This window comes from Tympanuchus pallidicinctus, unplaced genomic scaffold (assembly GCF_026119805.1).
Source record: "Tympanuchus pallidicinctus isolate F22 unplaced genomic scaffold, pur_lepc_1.0 scaffold3, whole genome shotgun sequence".
In the NCBI taxonomy this organism is placed as follows: domain Eukaryota; kingdom Metazoa; phylum Chordata; class Aves; order Galliformes; family Phasianidae; genus Tympanuchus; species Tympanuchus pallidicinctus.
Window position 1 is genome coordinate 26,844,429 of NW_026294747.1, and position 17,198 is coordinate 26,861,626.

At 43.2% G+C, this 17,198-nt stretch overlaps 2 protein-coding genes across 3 annotated transcripts in view; both read left to right on the forward strand.

Moving 5' to 3' along the window:
• Window positions 1-1,008, forward strand: part of LOC128085799 (cytochrome c oxidase assembly protein COX16 homolog, mitochondrial) — a 37,051-nt gene extending 36,043 nt beyond the window's left edge. Inside the window, exon 4 of the mRNA XM_052693672.1 lies at window positions 628-1,008. Coding sequence (XP_052549632.1) covers window positions 628-744 — 117 coding nt within the window. The 3' untranslated portion in view covers window positions 745-1,008. The remainder of the gene's footprint in view (window positions 1-627) is intronic.
• Window positions 1,009-1,873: 865 nt separating this feature from the next.
• SLC8A3 (solute carrier family 8 member A3) overlaps window positions 1,874-17,198 on the forward strand; it is a 126,303-nt gene continuing 110,978 nt past the window's right edge. For both annotated transcript variants that reach the window (XM_052693653.1, XM_052693655.1), the window contains exon 1: window positions 1,874-7,315. The gene's annotated coding sequence lies outside the window, so the exon portion shown is untranslated. The remainder of the gene's footprint in view (window positions 7,316-17,198) is intronic.

Here is a 17,198-nt window from a genome sequence, read left to right on the forward strand (position 1 = left end):
GTTTTTAAGTATATGCTAACAGCCTGGCCAATAAGCACATCCTGTGTACGACTTCGTGAGAGGCCTGTGTCTATTGGGTACCATACAAAGCTAGGCAGCAGAAAGCGTCGTGCACTTCTCTCCACTTAAAACTGCACGGATTTGAGGGAATTGCACTGTTACTGTCTCTCATAGTGCTGGATGATTCCTCTTTTCCAGCAAGATTTGTATCTGTGCTGACAGAATACTTGAGGTCAGCACTAAAAGTGATGCAGCTATACCAACGCTTATCGTTCCCAACTCAGGCAGACTTGCACATGAGGAACTGATCTGGAAAACAAGGTGAGCGAAGAAAGAATGAATACAGAAATGCTTTCAGTCATGTTCAGATGCTGTAGGTCTTCTTATTCTACCTTTCCTTATCTGTTGATAAGCAGTGGCAGTAATGCCACCTTAATCATTTATTAGCTATATGAATACTTCCAAATTATTTCTCTTTGTTGTTGAACAACTTTTGGAGGGTGGATGACAGTTCTTCACCCCGATGGTGATGCTGTGTCTTGCACAGATAGAAAACAGTTCAAATTAATGCATATTTTAAATCATAATGCTTTCAAGGTGACACTTCTGTTTGATGTTTATCTGCAGAAATTGGAAAAATCTGACTTGGATAACTGGGAGAACATCAGAGGACCCCAGCTGTGGGAAGATTCCAGGACTGTTCAGAAGCAACGGCGAGAGGCTGCCCGTCTCAAGACAGAGTGATTGAGCAAGCCTGCTTTGCTGCCTATGGAACCAAGTCTCAGGCTGGACTACCTTATGTTCTAAACCAGCATCAGGAACAGATTTGGGATGGAGGAATTGTCCTGAGCAATTCAAGCCAATATGTATATAACTGAATGCGAGATCAAACCAAAAAGCACTATGTTGTATGAAGCTCTTTGTTTGCTTCTGTTTGCACAGAATTCCACAGGCTGTATATGAGAGTTCTCAATTAAAAAACAAAACAAAACAAAACAAAAAACCTGATTTTGGGAATATCACAGTTTTTCTTTTTCATTGTTTTTTGACAACCACAGTTCAAAAGAGAGGTTCTTCAGCAAGAGTTCACATTTCAAGAGTCATTTCTCAGTGCCACAGTGAAAACAACAGTGCTGTCATCTTGATCTGTGTGACCAGATAAGTGCTGCTTTGGAGAGCCCCTGCATGACTTCAAGCTCTTAAGCTTGGCAGGGACTCCACAGGCATATGAACTGTTCGGAAACAGTGAGCTTGTTTTTGGCTAAATAATGTTCTTGTGTTTCATTTTCAGGAACTTGTCTGTACAGGAGCATGTGCAGAGTGTCAGCTGGTAATTGGTCAAGTAGCATTTATTTAGCTGTGGGCTGATTTTTTTATTAGTTTAACTATCAGTGTCTGCATGCAGGCAAGACCTTTGTGTTGGAGCTTCTCAGCTTAAGTTACCAAGATGTGTGCAGTTTTCATGTGAGCAAGCATTGCAGCAGCATCTTCCTGAAGTACTGTGTAGTGGTAAAGGGCATCTTATGTGTATGATTACATGCATATTTGTGCACATGCTCAAAAATGCTTACCTTTTGATGAATTATTCTGAAACATCTTTTTGTCTTTGCTGTTTATTTGCTATTAGAGGAGGATATGCTTCTTCAGAGGAATAGAGCACTAGAGCACAAATTAACTGTAGATTCTGGATTCAGAGTATTCAGTGATGCCTATAGATAAAACCTTGGGAACTCACAAACGTGTGGTTATTCTCTCTGCAGGGGATTTGTGAAATGCAGTCGAAATGTCCCTTTGGACACTTTATTTAGGGGTAGCTTCCTTGTGCTCATGTAAATCTTCTCTCAGCATGTAGTTTTTTCAGTCTCTTGTGATAAGGTCCAGTCTTTCAGGAAGAGAAATCTACCTTGATTTTTGAAGAGTTTGAGGAGCAAGTCATAAAGCAGTAAGTAAAATGACTTCGCCATGTTTTCTGCAGGTTTTCTCCTGACAGAGCTGTGAAGACCATCAGAATGTGTATCTCGTTTGGAACAAGGCTGGAGCTGTGTGTTTGTGCGTTTCCCTGTGCAGAACCATATGTACCTTTGCTTCTAAGTAAATGTGCTAGCAAATAACCATGAGAGGACCAAGAGGAGCAGTACAAGACAAGGCAAATGTATATGCTATAAGGAAATTATTATAAAATTATTATAAAAACCAAGAATATGTGGACATTAAGCTTTGCTATAACTGAGAAGAAGGAACATTTCATTGTTTCTACATTCTTTTTTACCTGGAAGTTAATACGATGTTCTCGGGCAAAGAAGATATAAAATAAGCACAAATAAGGAGCGACTCAAACTGCCTAGCTTGCTAAGCATCTTTTCAGCTCCTAAATTCAAATTCTGGTGCAGCTCCACTGGCAGCAGCAAGATTGATTGCTCAGAGTGCAGTAAGTGCAGTGACAGCCTTCCCTGAGCTAGAGCTCCTACTAACACTAGCACCATGGCAGCTGCTAAGGTGCTAGCTGGGCCACTGGAATTGCTTCCTTACGTTGCATGGCATAGACCCATCTTAAGTGGATTCTTCAGATTCATTATGTCTGTTCCAGAGGAAGTGTCTTCCTTTCCCAGCCTTGACTGAAGTTACCTTTATTTTGCAGATGGTGAGGAATCAATAGCTTCCAGTTTTGCACACATTAGGTATGATACCTCCCCTGAAATAAGCATGTGGCTTTCTAAGAACAGCACATAGGAAAAGTTACCTCTTCCCTCATGGGAAGAAGAAAAGATATTTCTCTTTGATGAAGCCCTTATGTATATCACGTTCCTTCGTGGCCAAATCACACACTGAAAATAACCCATGTATTTTTAGGAAATTGATACGAGGGGTATTTTGGGATCAGTAATCTTATTTTAACATTTCTGGAATGTGGTTGCAGTTAATTCTGTGGAGAACACTTTTAATGTTGTGATGTAGGACCCAGTTTTGGCTTTTGATATTTCTTTGTGGGTTGCAGTGTTCCCCTACTTCACTTTCACAGGTGTTGTATTTCTTGTAATTTCCAAGGGCATATTTGTAACTGCCTTTGAGATGACATTTCTGGAAAGTGATGGACTTATCTTAGCACAGAAATGACATGCAGTTGGAAAACATTTTAACTTGCCCCTTCTCTTCAAGGTATGCATGAAGCGATAGTCCCAGTTGGACTGAATATTTAGTGATCTTCCACTTGAAAAATCCCATTTATTCCCCCCACCCCCTTTTATTTGTTTTTGAATTAAAACAACAAAAACAAAACAAAACAAAAAAACCAGCAGTGACATTTGGCAGCTTCAGAAGCTGTCCTTTTCATAAAATGGGTAGAGCTGCCTCAGGATTTTTGCCTTATTGCCATGCATTTGGACGACAGCCTCATGTTTTATGCTGTGCTTTTCTCGGCAACAGAATTGGAAATAATACTTATGAAAGTACCAGACTGAGAGACACTATTAAAGTCTCTTAAGTTGTCACACATCCTGAAATAGAAGACACTCCAGAAATAAGGAGAATTGTAGTTCATAACACAGAGAGGCAAACATTTGTTGGTTTGGGATTCATGCTTATTTTGATTGGTTTTTTTTTGTTTGTTTTTGTTTTGTTTTGTTTTAATTATCCTTCTGAAAGCCACTTCTGATCATCTCTAGCGTACCTGGGAACAGCCCTACCAAGTTCCTGATCTGTCAATCTAAGCATCCAGCACCTGTTGCTGAGAGTCCAGAGTTGATGAATTACAGCTGTCTCCAGGATCAGGAGAGCTTTAGCAGAGGTGGTCCCTAGAGGTCCTTTCTAAGGCCCTGTGAATCTGTGAGCTCAGTGTAGCACCAATGAGTGTCCAGCTGGATGGTTGCCAGCTGTTAGCACTGTTTCAGCAGTGGGGACGGCAGTGAAAAAGAAAAGTTCTGTTCTGGGCAGCCATGCGCAGCTGTGATATCACAAAATGAAGAGCATCTCAATCAGCTCATGGGCAAATGGTGGTGACTGTGTTGAAAAACAACGTTTTGTAGCTGAGAATTTGCTCTATCAAATAGTGTTACTGTGTTCTTTGTAACTGTTGTGGTTTGCGTGGAAACAAATAGAAGGCATTACTTTTTGAGGGACCTAATGAGAGATGAGTGGTGGAACTTTTAAAGCAGACTACAGAATGCTTTGTCTTAGATACACCCCATCAGCAGGTGGGGAGCAGTCCTGACAAACAGGATCAGTAACACTGATCGGTGTTGGCAGGAACACGTGCACAGTGCTGAGCACTCGCATCAGGAGAAACCCATTTCTGCACAGAGAAGCAGTAACCTGGGGTGGTTTAAAGGTGAGCGTTCTGTGGAAGTTTTACAGTTAACTGCGTGTACACTGTGTACTGTGTTTATAAGTGAAACTTAAAGCAGTATGTTTCACCTTCTGAAATCCTTGTAATTCTCGATGATCTTGGATTTGCTTTAAGTTGCTCTGTTTGAACTTCCAGCACAAGCCCAGGAGAAGCTGCATGTTGATTTCCAGCATTTTCTATGGGCTTTTCTTTCTGTAAGAAAGAGGAAAGCCTAAGTATTACCCTTCAATTCAAGCGATGTTTCTTATGGGAACTGGAGAAAAATAAGGAAAAAAAGTGTTGGTCTAAAGTCTTAGAGAAAGCAGAAATGACCTGAATATGAGCACAGAATTTTCCATAATTTTCTGTTTTTGGAAAGACTGCTTTTTCCTCAGTGTTTTCAGTGGAAAGTTTCTTTTCATCCTTCATTGGAGTAAGGTTCTCAGTAAACATCCCCTGTATTTTAGCCTAGCTAACTACAAATTTATATTCAATGTAAGGTCATTGCTGACTGTTGGGCCTTCTTTTCCTATGAGGACTTGCAGCCAGACGCATCCAAAGTCTGGACATAGAAACAAGAACTCCATACAGATGCTTTTCTTAAACTCTTCCTTACCCCAGGAGAACCAAAGCAGTCTTTCCTACCGCTGGAATCAGACCGACTGTATTTTCATGCTGAACATGTGCAGTTAAAGTCCTCCTTAGCACAGACAGGTAATTAAAGTTTCATCCGCACCATCTCCTGCTTGGGAGGTGTGCTAAAATTAAATTCAACCAAAGGAGCAGCTGTTAGTGCTGCAGAAAGGCCATGTAAAATACATTCATACATTACAAATGTGAAAAGTAGAATGTGTCGTGGTCACAGGTCATTTGAGGGAAAAAATAAACAAACTAGCAATAAGGCAGCACTGTGTTTTACGCGTCTCTGCGGGAGAAATTTATGTGCTTTCACCCAGCATGCTTGGGGTCAGGCTTCATGTGCTTTAATTGATGGACAAATAGTGTATTTAATTTAACATTTAGCCATCTGTCAAGGTGGCAGATGAAATCCTTGGCGTTGATACTGACTCTACTGTGCATGTTCTGCGTGAAATCCTTTCCGTTATCAGTCTTGGGGAGCCCCAGTGGCTCCCAGGAGTCTTGCTTAATCCCAGGAATAATCAGAGAGAAACCCATCAGTCTGTTCCTCTAGATGCATTCTCTTTTTTTCCTCCTTTCTTCCAGTGTTCTTGGTAAAAAGTAACAGCTCAGGTTCTGTGCTGCTTATTTCTAATGGAGCTGATCGCAAAATGTCCTCTGCTTTTTTTAGTGTTCACTGTCTATTGAGAGTTGAAGAATAGTGGTTTCTAAATTAATTTGAAGATGTCCTGTAAAATGTAAGCTCTGAAACACAGCCCCATTATTGTATCCCCTTAAGTATGGCACCCTGCATACACTGGGTCTCTTTTTATCTTTAGATACACAATGCTTTGCTCTCTGTTTTATGTACAAAGGAAATTAAATGTATTTTTTTCTATAAAAGATGAGATCTTCATCCATCACCAGCTGTCAGCTCCTAATAATGTTGCCCAGAGAAGTGTTATCTGTGATTTAGTGGCTTTAGTGGACTATCTTTTGTTGAATAGAGGATGGCAGAATAAAATTTCAGCTTAATATAGCTCTTTTCATACTCCCTCTGAATAACAGAGGAAAGGAGGAGAGAAAGAGCAAATAATCTTGGCTTCCCAGCTCAAGTTTCTTCTGTTTTACAGTACATAGGGCAGAAAAGGAAAGAAAATAAAAAGAAACTAAGAAAAAATAATTTAAGAAGTGGAAAGAAGAAAAGCTTAGGGACAAAAATAGAATTAGAAAACAGAGTGTTTCTGACTGATCCCTCTGGATAGAGGAAAAAGGAAAATAATTTCTGTCTCAGGAAGAACTTCTGGGCTTAAAAATGCTCTTGTCTCAAGTCAGAATGAAAAGTCAGGTATTGTGTTTTGAAAGGCGGTGGTTTTATAAGTGATTTTGAGTAAACAGTGATGTTTTATTTTGCTTTTTGTGTTTTCCTGTTCTTGATTCTTTTTTCTCAGGGAGCTTAACTTCAGTAATGGAAAGCCACTGGTCTTAAAAGCATATTTTTCGCTCAAAAGAACATCAACACAGAACGTTTCAGCAATTTCCAAAACTTTTTCCCCCCCAGAAAATATTCTCAGTAAGAGTGATGTAACAACAGAGGTTCCTCTCAATGAACAAGTTACTAAATGTTAATCAACCGGATAGATTATTTTTCTCTGATACATTTTTGAACCAACTGCTGTAGTCCATTCCTCAGTTAATTGGTGAATCTGTGTCTTTCATGCTCACTGTATGTGTGTAGCTGCACACGCTGTGGCAATGCACAGGAGTGTTATCCCCACACTGCACAGGGTAAGCTGCATGCTTGCAGTTGACAGGGGTTTTGAAGACCTTATCTCTACTGTCTCCAATGTTCTGCTCTCCTGGCTGATGATACTGTGGCTTTTACGTCAGCTGAGATGTTGTGTCTGAAAACAAGTCCTTCTGTCTTCCTCCTTTCACTAAAACTGCAACCTAAATTTATTTCTGTTCATTTTGTCTTAAATTATGTCATTTTGTATTAAGTATTTCAAGCAGAATTCACATATGCTGTAATATAATAAGAAGAAATCCAGCATTTTTCATAGTCTCAAAAGGGCACTACGCGTGTGTAAAAGATAGGTGTATGTTTTCCATCATTTTAAATGACTTGTTAGAGGGGAACTGTTAGGTCAGGGCTTGAGCTGGTGATTAAGCACCTGGTGAAGGAGTGTGTGGTTGGCCCAGGGAGCGCAGGCACATTGCTTGCACCTGTGCTTTGCACATGGGCAAAAGGAGTGGACTCAGGTGGGAGCTGCCCTGCGCTCATATAAAGGCCAGCCACTGAAGGAAGAGCACGTCTTGTACCTAGGCTGCTACCTGAGGAGTGCTGTATTGCTAGAGAGCCCCTTCACCAGTTGGGTGAGTTCCAGTCTCCTTTTTGTTTATGTTTATTGGCCTACCCAGAAGTACTTTACCTGGTATCGCCAAGAACCTGTCAGAAGCAGTTCTGCTTCTTCATAAACAGAATACCTGTCTAGCAATGAAGTGATTTTCAAGCGTGGAAAGACTCCAGTCTGCTCGTGTTTGTATGTTTGATGTAACTATATTCCATCCAATCTGGGGTCAAGTCTTACTGCTATTTGGCTATCCACCCCACTGCAAATGCTTTTTGCCATGCAAATGTGTATTCTTGGTGCAAAAGTCTGAAATTGCACACTTGTTATAAAGTCCTTTTGGTCTCTGTGCTCCCTGTGAAGTGCAAACATGCTTATTGGTTGTGCTGAACTAATAACAAAATCATGAACTCGGGGCCCTGTGAATGGGACTACGGGCTCCGAATGAAGTTTGAAAATCAGAGCATGCTGACATTACTTTAAATTTCTTCTTTGAAAAGCTCTGAGCTTCTTGACAACTCAGCCTCCTTTAGGAGCAAAAGTTTTGCTTAGAACATCCTCCAGCTAGACTACAAGTTGCATAGGCGGTAAGGTCAGTGGATCTATCTCCACCAAGTCAGCAGGGAACAATAAAAAGATATTTTCTGCCATTAAAGATAACCTTGTGTACTGCAAAAGCAAGAAGAGTGTGTCAGCAAACTGTCCCTGTGAGAATAGTTTATTGATGCTGCTTGAGGTTTCTTGTAACATGCAAAACAGCGTTATTAGGACAGTAGAAAACTGGGTACAGACCTTTCAGGATTATGTAATAAGAGCAGATCAAATACCATCTGCCTAACTTGAGAAGTTCTGACTTCTGTTCCAAGGAGGCTTGCCCTGGCTCTCCTTTGGCAGAGTGCGCAGAGGCAGCTGCTGATCGCTTTTGTCCTCATCCCATCGCCACTTCTTGCCCTTTTGGCTGAGATCACATGCAGTCCCAGGCCAAGTCCTGACATGTCCTTGGCGTGTCTCTGGGAACTTGCAGCAGTCCAGGCTCAGTGACTTACTGGCTCTTTTCCATCTCTAACTACTGTCATTCCTGCTCCATAGGAGACCTGACTTAGATTTAGAAGTCAAATTTTTAATTGTTATTATTTTTTTAAGAAGTCAACGCTTCAGGTAAGTCTCCTCCTGAGGACTTTGTGTTCGTCCATTGGTGAGGTTCTGGGACCAGGCGAAAAATCAAAACAAAACAAAAAAACCATCTCACCCAAGAAGCCCTTACAATGCTGTGATGATAATACAGTGGTAATACTCCCATATTTTTCAAGTTTTGGTAGTTCCTGAACTTCTGAAATCCGAACTGAAGCACCCACAGGGGACACTGTAATCACCAGCCAGGCTCAGTGTATGAAGAACTCACCCAGTCCAGGCTTTTGTACACAGATCTATTAATTTGCAATTAAAAAAGAGGCAGGCAGAACAAAGTGAAGGTTTTGATGGCCCTGATATTAAAAAACAAACAACCTTTCCCCCCCCCCCCCCCCCCTCCTTCCCCCCAAAAAACTTGCATGCTTGGATTTTGTTGGGACATTGGGTGTTTCTATGTCTGCCCACCAGAGCTATGACGCATGCTGGGTACTGTGGTTGGAGGTGGTGCCTCTGTCAAGGTCTGGGGAATCACCCAGATAATGCATCCCTTCCTTCCTGATTTTTTTTCATCCTGATGTGGCTTCAGGAGCCTGATCTTCATAAGAGGAGATTTTGGGAGAGATCTGTGCAACTTTTTCTGCTGAATTTGCTCAGAGCAGTCCCTGCTTTGCTTTCTGCAGGGGATCTAGCTTAGGGATTATATGGAATGTGTTATATGGTTGCATCAGCATAATTGCAATATGCAAGGGTTTTTATTTTTACCAAGTAATCCCTCAGTCACTTATGGAACAGGAAAATCATACGTATTATCTCTGGAAGAAACCATAAAATGATATGGTGACCATCTTGTTACTAAAAAAAGGAAAGGTGGGGATAAGTAATAAACCACATACCCTGGGCATGCAGTCTCTGTCTCCCTTCAAAGAGTCCTGTGCAGACCTGAAAGGAGTGGGCTGTCCTTGTGGGGAGCACAGCCTCCTCTTGGCGTGTAGCAGTGAGCCTGGCTCACATGTGAGTGTGTCATTGTGTGCATCTTTTAAAATGAACGAATCATTAGTTTCTGTAATGAACCAGTCATTCAGAAGGCAGTCTTCCATTTTTTTTTTTTTTTTTTTGAGAGGTAACTCGTGTTTCTGGGTTTACAGAGCAGCTTGCTTCCGTGTTCCCAAGGGAATAACTCATTATCCTTTAGTACAAATTTCATACTCAAACGATCCCTGATCAGTAACTAGAACATAAAGTGCGTGTGCTATTTTTGTACGGAAAGATATCCTGTGTTTAACTTTGTAATGAAGTTGCTCCGTGAGATGTGCGCGCTGCTGCAGAGCATCCAGAGATTTTAAGTAAATACTTGATTTTAAATAAATAAAAAACTTATGGACCCCAAAACAAGTGCTGGAATGCTTCAACCATCGATTTCTCCTATTAAATTTTGAAATTGATTACTTTGAGACGCTCACTGACAGAAGTACCTTTCAGTCACGTAGCTCTTCTGTGAACAAATTAGAGGCGTAAGGGGCATTTTTTTCTGAAAGAACGTTGAAAAAGTCTCAGTACCTGAATTTTGTGATGCTGACAACGATCCTAAGTAGAAGTGATTGCATTTTCTTAATCTTCCTAAGTCATAAATCTTTTGCATAGTATTTTGCTTGAAGTAAAATTCTGTCTAGCGTTTGAGGACTTGTTCCAGGCTAATGTGCTCTGGTTTTATACAAAAACAACCATGTTGCTGGCTTTCTTTCCCTTTTGATCCACTGTTGTTGAGATCTATTGCCTGCCATTTATAGCATTTCCAACCTGTAATTAAAGCTTCTATTTTGGATACCTAACACACAAGCAGGAATTACTGTAACTTAGTATTTAGGTATGTCTTTCAAACCTCAGCAGAGAAAGAAAATGTTTCAAATGTGAGGTAAAAGCATTTGGAGCAACGAAAATTTATAGTGATCTAATTTTATGAATAAGCTGTAATTTTATTAACTATTTTCCCATCATTTTGAGCAGCTTGCTTGCATAAAGTCTGTCTTATCCATGGGCTGAATGTGGTGTTCGTTCTTGTTTTGTAGATTTACAAGTGCATTGAACGTTTGGAGCAAGACAAACTGAGGATTTTTATAATCACCTTCTTGTTATCTAAGGTCTTCTGTATTTAAGTGCTATTCTGTCTGGTTTCTGAGGCCCTCTCCCCCGGGCAGCTGGCAGGGCTTTTCTGGCATGTATGCACTGAGTGGCTCATGTTCTGAGGGAGCATCAGGCTGCTGCATGTGATGGAGCCCTACTCTATGTCTGCTATAACCTTGGTCTTTTGGCAAGGAAAAGGCTGTACTGGCCTCAAAGAGTAGTTGAAATGGCCACGTTTGAACTGTACAAGCCTGGAGCTCTTTCTGTGCAGAAGGGCATGGTTAATGTTGGAGGGTGGAAGAGGGAATGGTATCCTTTCCCTTTGGCTGGGCAAAAGGGCTGGTAGTCATCCAAAGAGCTAGGCTGGGCTGTGTGAGCCTTGGTACGTTGTGTTGTATAAAGGAGGGACATAATGAAAAGAAATGAATGCTCTTGGCCCCCAGAACACCTTTCAGGTTAAATCACTGTTTGATTGCTAACACGAAAGCTGGAAATTCTGTTCTACCGGAGGCGGGGAGGTGGGGGAGAGAACGAAGGCCCATGTGTATTTTTAGCATTCCTTGTAATCATGTCACCTTTGGAAATGAAGGCATCAGTGTATTAGAGCGGAGGAAGTGGGGAGAGGACGTGTTCTACCAGGAGAAATGTCATGCCCAGAGTGGATTGACTTGAGTTGCACGCGAGCTGTGCACAGTGATATCGCATCTCCCTCTCCCCCCAGATTCTCAGCTGCATTCAGCTTACTTCCTCATGCATCTCTGCGTTTCTTTCCAGGTGACTGTGCGCTCCAGATAATATCCAACCAGAATACATCTGGCACAGGCAGAGTGCTCTGGGATCACAGAATTATAGAATGGCTTGGGTTGGAAGGAGCCTTAAAGCCTATCCTGTTCCAAGCCCCTGCTATGGGCAGGGCTGCCACCTGCCAGCTCAGACGACCCAGGGCCCCATACAACCTGACCTTGTACACATCCAGGGATGTTCCCCCAGAGTGATTCCCTGTCCTGCCCAAAGAGTAAGGCAGCCCCAGCAATGTGACACCATGTAGCTCAATGGAAGCTACTTAGAAATACCTATGTCTTTTAACTTTTTCCGTAAGGAGAAATCAGATCTAGCACAAGGAAGAGAGGAGGGAATCTGTTCAACAACTGATGTTTATTTGCTGTTCACCTCTGAAATGCCAATGAGCATTTGTGCTGTCTAGGTTGAACTGACTGTTGACCTTGGAGAAATCACTGACTGCTGCTCTTGAAAGAAATTGTTTCCTACTTCCTAAGAAGTATAAAAGAGGTACAGAAGGTCTGTCATGGTCTCCCTCTGTTTATCATGGATAAATCACATCATACAAATAGAAAAAAAGGGGGGTAATTGCTTTTTCTTCCCACCCTTTATTCTTACCGCTTTCCCAGCTGGCAAGGGGTAAAAATTAGTTCTCTGCACTTATGCAATGCCCAGAGAAATGATCCTTTGCACCAGATAAATTCCTTGGTGGTGTTAGCAAGCAGCTCGAGCCATTAGATGTCCCTTTTAGCTGATAGTAGAAAGGAGATCACTGCAATCACTGGCAATAGCTGTGATCTTTCCTAGGTGTAGAGATGCAGAAAATGTGATGTGCTAAGTCCCATGTTCTAGTGATGTGCTCTGGGAAGGCTGGGGGGAGATGCCTTCCAGCCTGAGCTGTTAGTCTGTTAGTGGAGGAAGATGCCCAGCTGCCCAAGTTGGATCCGTGCCTCTGGCTCAGCTCTGGCAGGGTGTGTTGGCATCTGCAGTAAGAAACGAAGGAGCACCTTGCACAACTCTTTCAGTGCATTGGGATGTTTTCATCCTGGAAGATAACAAAGTAGGAGGAAACAGTTGCTTAAGGAAGGTTGATCTGCTGCCTTCACCTTGGCTGGAGTGGCCTTCCTCGAGTGGGTATGAAATTAGTTCTGGAAGGATTTTAAAAGGTTTTATTGTTGGGAGCATCTTCCATGTGTCCAAGAGCAGCTGACAGCCCTTACCTCTTTCTCATTCTTCCCTTGAGCATTATATTCAATCCGTTCTCCATTGTATTGGCACCAGCTGAAGTGTGATGTTTCTCCAGCTTGCCAAGTCTTCAGTCAAATGTATACGCTACCTCCAGCTGCATGACAGCCACCCGTAAAATTAGTTAAGTCACATTGATTTCTCCTGCCTCCTCTTTTCTTTCTCTGTGGATGAGCTGATGATCCGAAGGACTTTGGAGAACCCAAAGACCTGAGGTATGCGTGATGAAAAGTGAAATAAATGGCACTGTTTCCTGTTTTTCTCTGAGCAGCAAAAGGTATCTTTAATAGATCTTTGTTTTTCCACACAACAAACCCATCAAAAGGCTGAGCACAGGTCTTCCCCCACTTCTTTGTTCATCTTACCTGGCTGTTAGTGACGACAACTTGTATTTGCACAGCACTCATCAAAGGATCTCCAGATAGACAGCCACCTTTAGAATCTATTTTTAACCTCCTTTTATAGATACTGAAACTAGGAAGCAGGCAGGTTTGTGCTATGCGCTCCTTCCAGCACAGCTGTGCAGCGGGGTGAGAGGAGGTGAGCTGGCTGCTGGAGCTGTGCGGGCAGATGGAGAGGGGCAGGGCTCCTTGGGGGCTCTTGGGCTGCCTGGTGCAGTGTGTAGTTAGGGCCAGGCAGCCCCCAGACACAACAGGCTACATCTCTCTCCCATCAACTCCTCTTACAGCAAAAGTAGTTGTTCTCTGGGCGACTTGGGATTGTCACACAAGCGTGGAGTGAGGCTTTGTAGTCTGGTGGTGTGCAGAGTGATGTGGTGGCTGGAGCGTGACCTCTCAGATGCCCAGGGAGCCTTGCAGCACTCAGGGAGTAGCCCCAGGCACACATAAGCACTTGCTTTAGGGAATCACCCATAATTTAAAGTGGAATTACATGCTTAACTTACTAAATTACTCTAGGCTTCACTTAAGTATGTAATTAGAAATTATGTACTAAAAGATAACAGTTTGTAGGGCCTGCTTGCTGTCCTGCTTCCATTTCTCCAACTATTGCTTGGGCTCTTGCGTAGTTCTGCCTAGGTCGTGTACCCAGCCTTGGGATCAGAAAGTAACAGGGACAGGATGGGAGTCCATAGGGTGCAAAAATCTAGGAACATTGCAGTGGTATAAATAGAACTGGAGGAGCTCTACAGGCACAAATCCGAAATGTCCTCCAAACCCAGACCATTCTTTAAGAGATTTTTCCCTCCAAGGGTGGGTTTGGAAGGAGCCAGCCACATCTACACTCAGCCCAGCTGTTGGTGGGGCTGTTTCCCAGCATCACTGTCCTGCCAAGAATGGTTTGATGTTTAGCAAGCTCAGCTGTGCAGAGTGAAGTCTTTGCATATCTCCCCTTCTAGTGGTTCTAGTGGTTTCTCCAAATTGCTATCAGCATCCCAGAGGGACAGCACTGGGAATGCAAGCTGCCACTCCCTTGTGGTAAACCAGTATTGAAGGCTACAAACAAAGGGCTGATAGCTGCTGAAGCCACAGCCTTGTGCTGGAGACACCCATCTGCAGAACTGAAATAGGCAGATATGCATGGAGATGTACAGAGGAGGAATGGGTCTGGACTGATCATATCAGCAAACAATGTCCTCATCTATCAGCTAGCTCCTCGGTGTTGGTGCCTCCCAGAGAACACTTCTGTAAGGAAGATGTTCCTAGCTCCTCTTGTGTCGTAAGGCAGTACTTGGCCAAGGTATGAGAGCATGCCAGGTGGAAGGTGTGTTGCCTCGTCATACGAGAGAGTGCTGTCTGACTAACGGATTGGGATTGCCCGCTGTGGCCTCCACTTGTTGTTGCCTCTTGTGCCTTTAACATTATGTCTACGTTAACCGTATTTGTAAGGATGGGGAATGCAGGTTGAGAAGCTAAGAACTTTCAGTATTTGTATGATTTTAAATACAAGAGACAGGTTTATCCTTTACTTCTAATGACTCATGCTTCTTCTTCAGTGCCAATTTGCCAGAGCTCAGAGAAGGCACGTTCACATTTTCGTTTGCCTGCTCTCTTTTATAGGTCTGTTTGCAGTGCACCTTTTCCCCTCTGACTGGTGCCTGTGGTGCCCACACCTGCACCTCTGGGCTCAGCAAGGTGTCACCGCAGATGAGATGTACTGGGAAAACAGAACCCATTCATGGACCTGCTCCCATGTACAGATCTTTCTCTACTTACTTTGCAGAGGTGGCCAGGCAGTGGGTTTGAGAGTTCAGGGTGATACCTGTCTCACTGAAATGAGATGAACCTTTGTTTGGTTTCTGGAAAAAGCTCTAGTCATGTATCCTGATACAACCAGAACAAACAACAAACTTGCTGGTCAAGTTGTTCAAATCCTTTTACCTCATTACTCCATTCCTAAACTTCAAAAGGCATCTTTGGGCAAAGAGTTTTCCTTTGGTTCATCAGTATGAAGCTAAAAGCTGTAGTGAAATTTAGGAAGCAGATCTTGTTCCTCTTGAGCCTGTGCTATGTGAGTACCCTCAGTGGAGCAAGAAGAGATAGTGTCTGGCATGTGAGCTGTGTTAATGAAGCACAGGGGATTGTTCAAGGTTCTTTTGGTCTGAAGTCAGCATCATCACGAAATTTTGAAAGAGGGCTGTGCCTCCTCCAGGCTGTCTGCATGCACAAACCACACTGTATGCTCATGGAGTGTAATCCTGCCCCAGGCCAAAGAGTCCTGCTTGAAGTAAAGCAGATCAATTAAAAATATTAAGTATTATTTTAAAAATCTGAAGTTGCAAAAAGGTAGCTGTGTTCTAGAACGTTGTTCCCATCTTGGGCTGTTTCCACCACTCAACTTTGGGAACCTAACTTCACCCTGTCCTTAGCTCCTGCCAAGCTTTGCTGGCCTGTGTGAGTACTTTCAGGCCTCAAATCCCACTGAGCCCCCAGGAGCTCTCCCGAGCCAAGTCCCACTGATGGTTGTTTTCCTTCATCTGTAAAAGCTTACTTCCCAGTGCTATTTGGATTTTTCCTTCTTCACCTCTGGTCCTAAAGCAGTTTGTTTGTTACAGCTAATTACATCTCTGTGGTGCTTCTCAGTCTGTTTCATTTCAGTGGAGAATGGTGTGGTTTGTATTGTTTTTGGCAAGATCTTCTTTGATCCTTGGGGAAGATGAACTGCATCATAACTGGTGCACACTCTCTGCTTTCTGGGGCTTTGTTCCTCCCACCTTATTATCTACCTAGCAAAACTTGATCTGATTTTAATTTAATTTACTGGTGTCACCTACAGTATGTCTAGTATTTAAGTAGAACCCAAGCACTTGTTCCAAGTACTTTACGAGCAGGTTCTTGTGCTGCACTATACCAACATGGAAGGTTCCTGGCCCACAAAATGAGAGCTGCATTCAGTTTTCTACGACTAAGCTGCCTCTCAGAGCAAGCTGCTCTATAAATACAGCTTCTGCTATTCAAACAGAGGATAGCTTGCCCACACTGAGTAATTCCCACTCCCAAGGCGCCAGTGACAAACTTTGTGTCACTTCAATGCTATTGTTCAATTCATCCTGTGTGTTCAATTCATTTTTCCACAGCTTTTAGCAGCTCTAAAGTGTGAGCACAGCTTCATCCCCATTTCCTTCCTCTACAACTGTAATAAAGCAGGGAGAGGCAGAGCAGTGCATGTGTCTGAGGGAGCAGCAGCTCTTTCCAAATTCATGCCCATCATATGGCTGTTCAGCAGCTGAACCCTCCGCTGTAGCTCTTCTTCCTCCCTCTCCCCCCACCCTTTTTCTCTTTTTTTTTTTGTCATGGTGCCTCCTCATCTCTGATCTGATAGCAGATATCTCCTTTCATGTCCCTACATCAAGGCTGCCGTTCTGGCCTCCCATCCCATTTGCTTCTCTTTTTAATGCTGTGCCAGGAATATTAATGGCAGGCAGTGCTGCCCTAAGGCCTCTGGAGTAACCCCGTGCTTTGCTGGCTGGCTCTGTCCCATCCCCATGTGGGAGCACCTATTTATTGATCTGGGGGATGCGGAGGGATAGCCCGACATCTTTCACAGCTGGCTCTGCTGTGTGCCGCTCTGCATGCCTCCTGCTGCCCCCTAGTGAGAAGTGTGCTGGCCCAGGCCTGGGCCAGTGGGACCAGAAGGGAAACGAAGGGGGGCCGTGGTGGAAAAACCTTTGGTGTGTGCAGACACGGGTGTGTTTCCAAAGCCTAGCAATGCAGGACATGCTGCTGACCGCATGCCTCCTGCTCCAGGCTGTTCTGACTACTGCTTTGCCGCCCCTAATTCTGCTCGCAGTTGTAAGATCAATCCTCAGTCTACGCATGCTGCAAAGTAGAGAAAATCATGAGCAGGCTGATAGAGAGACTGCTAAGATATAAAGGAAAGGGAGGAGGATGGGAGAAGGAGCAAGTTACTTGTCAAGTTGTTGTAATTAGGGATTTTCTTCCCATTTATCTTGGGGTAGCTCTATGCAAGTCAGTTGGGCTGCTCGATGTGAACCTAACTGAATTTTGTTGCTGCATTAGTATAAATCTCCCACTGCAGAACATAGGGAGGGGCTCCTCCTCGTTCATGTCTTTGTTACCCAGGAGGGGTCCATCCAGCCTGACTGACGCCCTGCAATATCTGGCTGATACACAAGTTAATAAGGCAAGGGAGGATCTGGTCACTCTGCATTA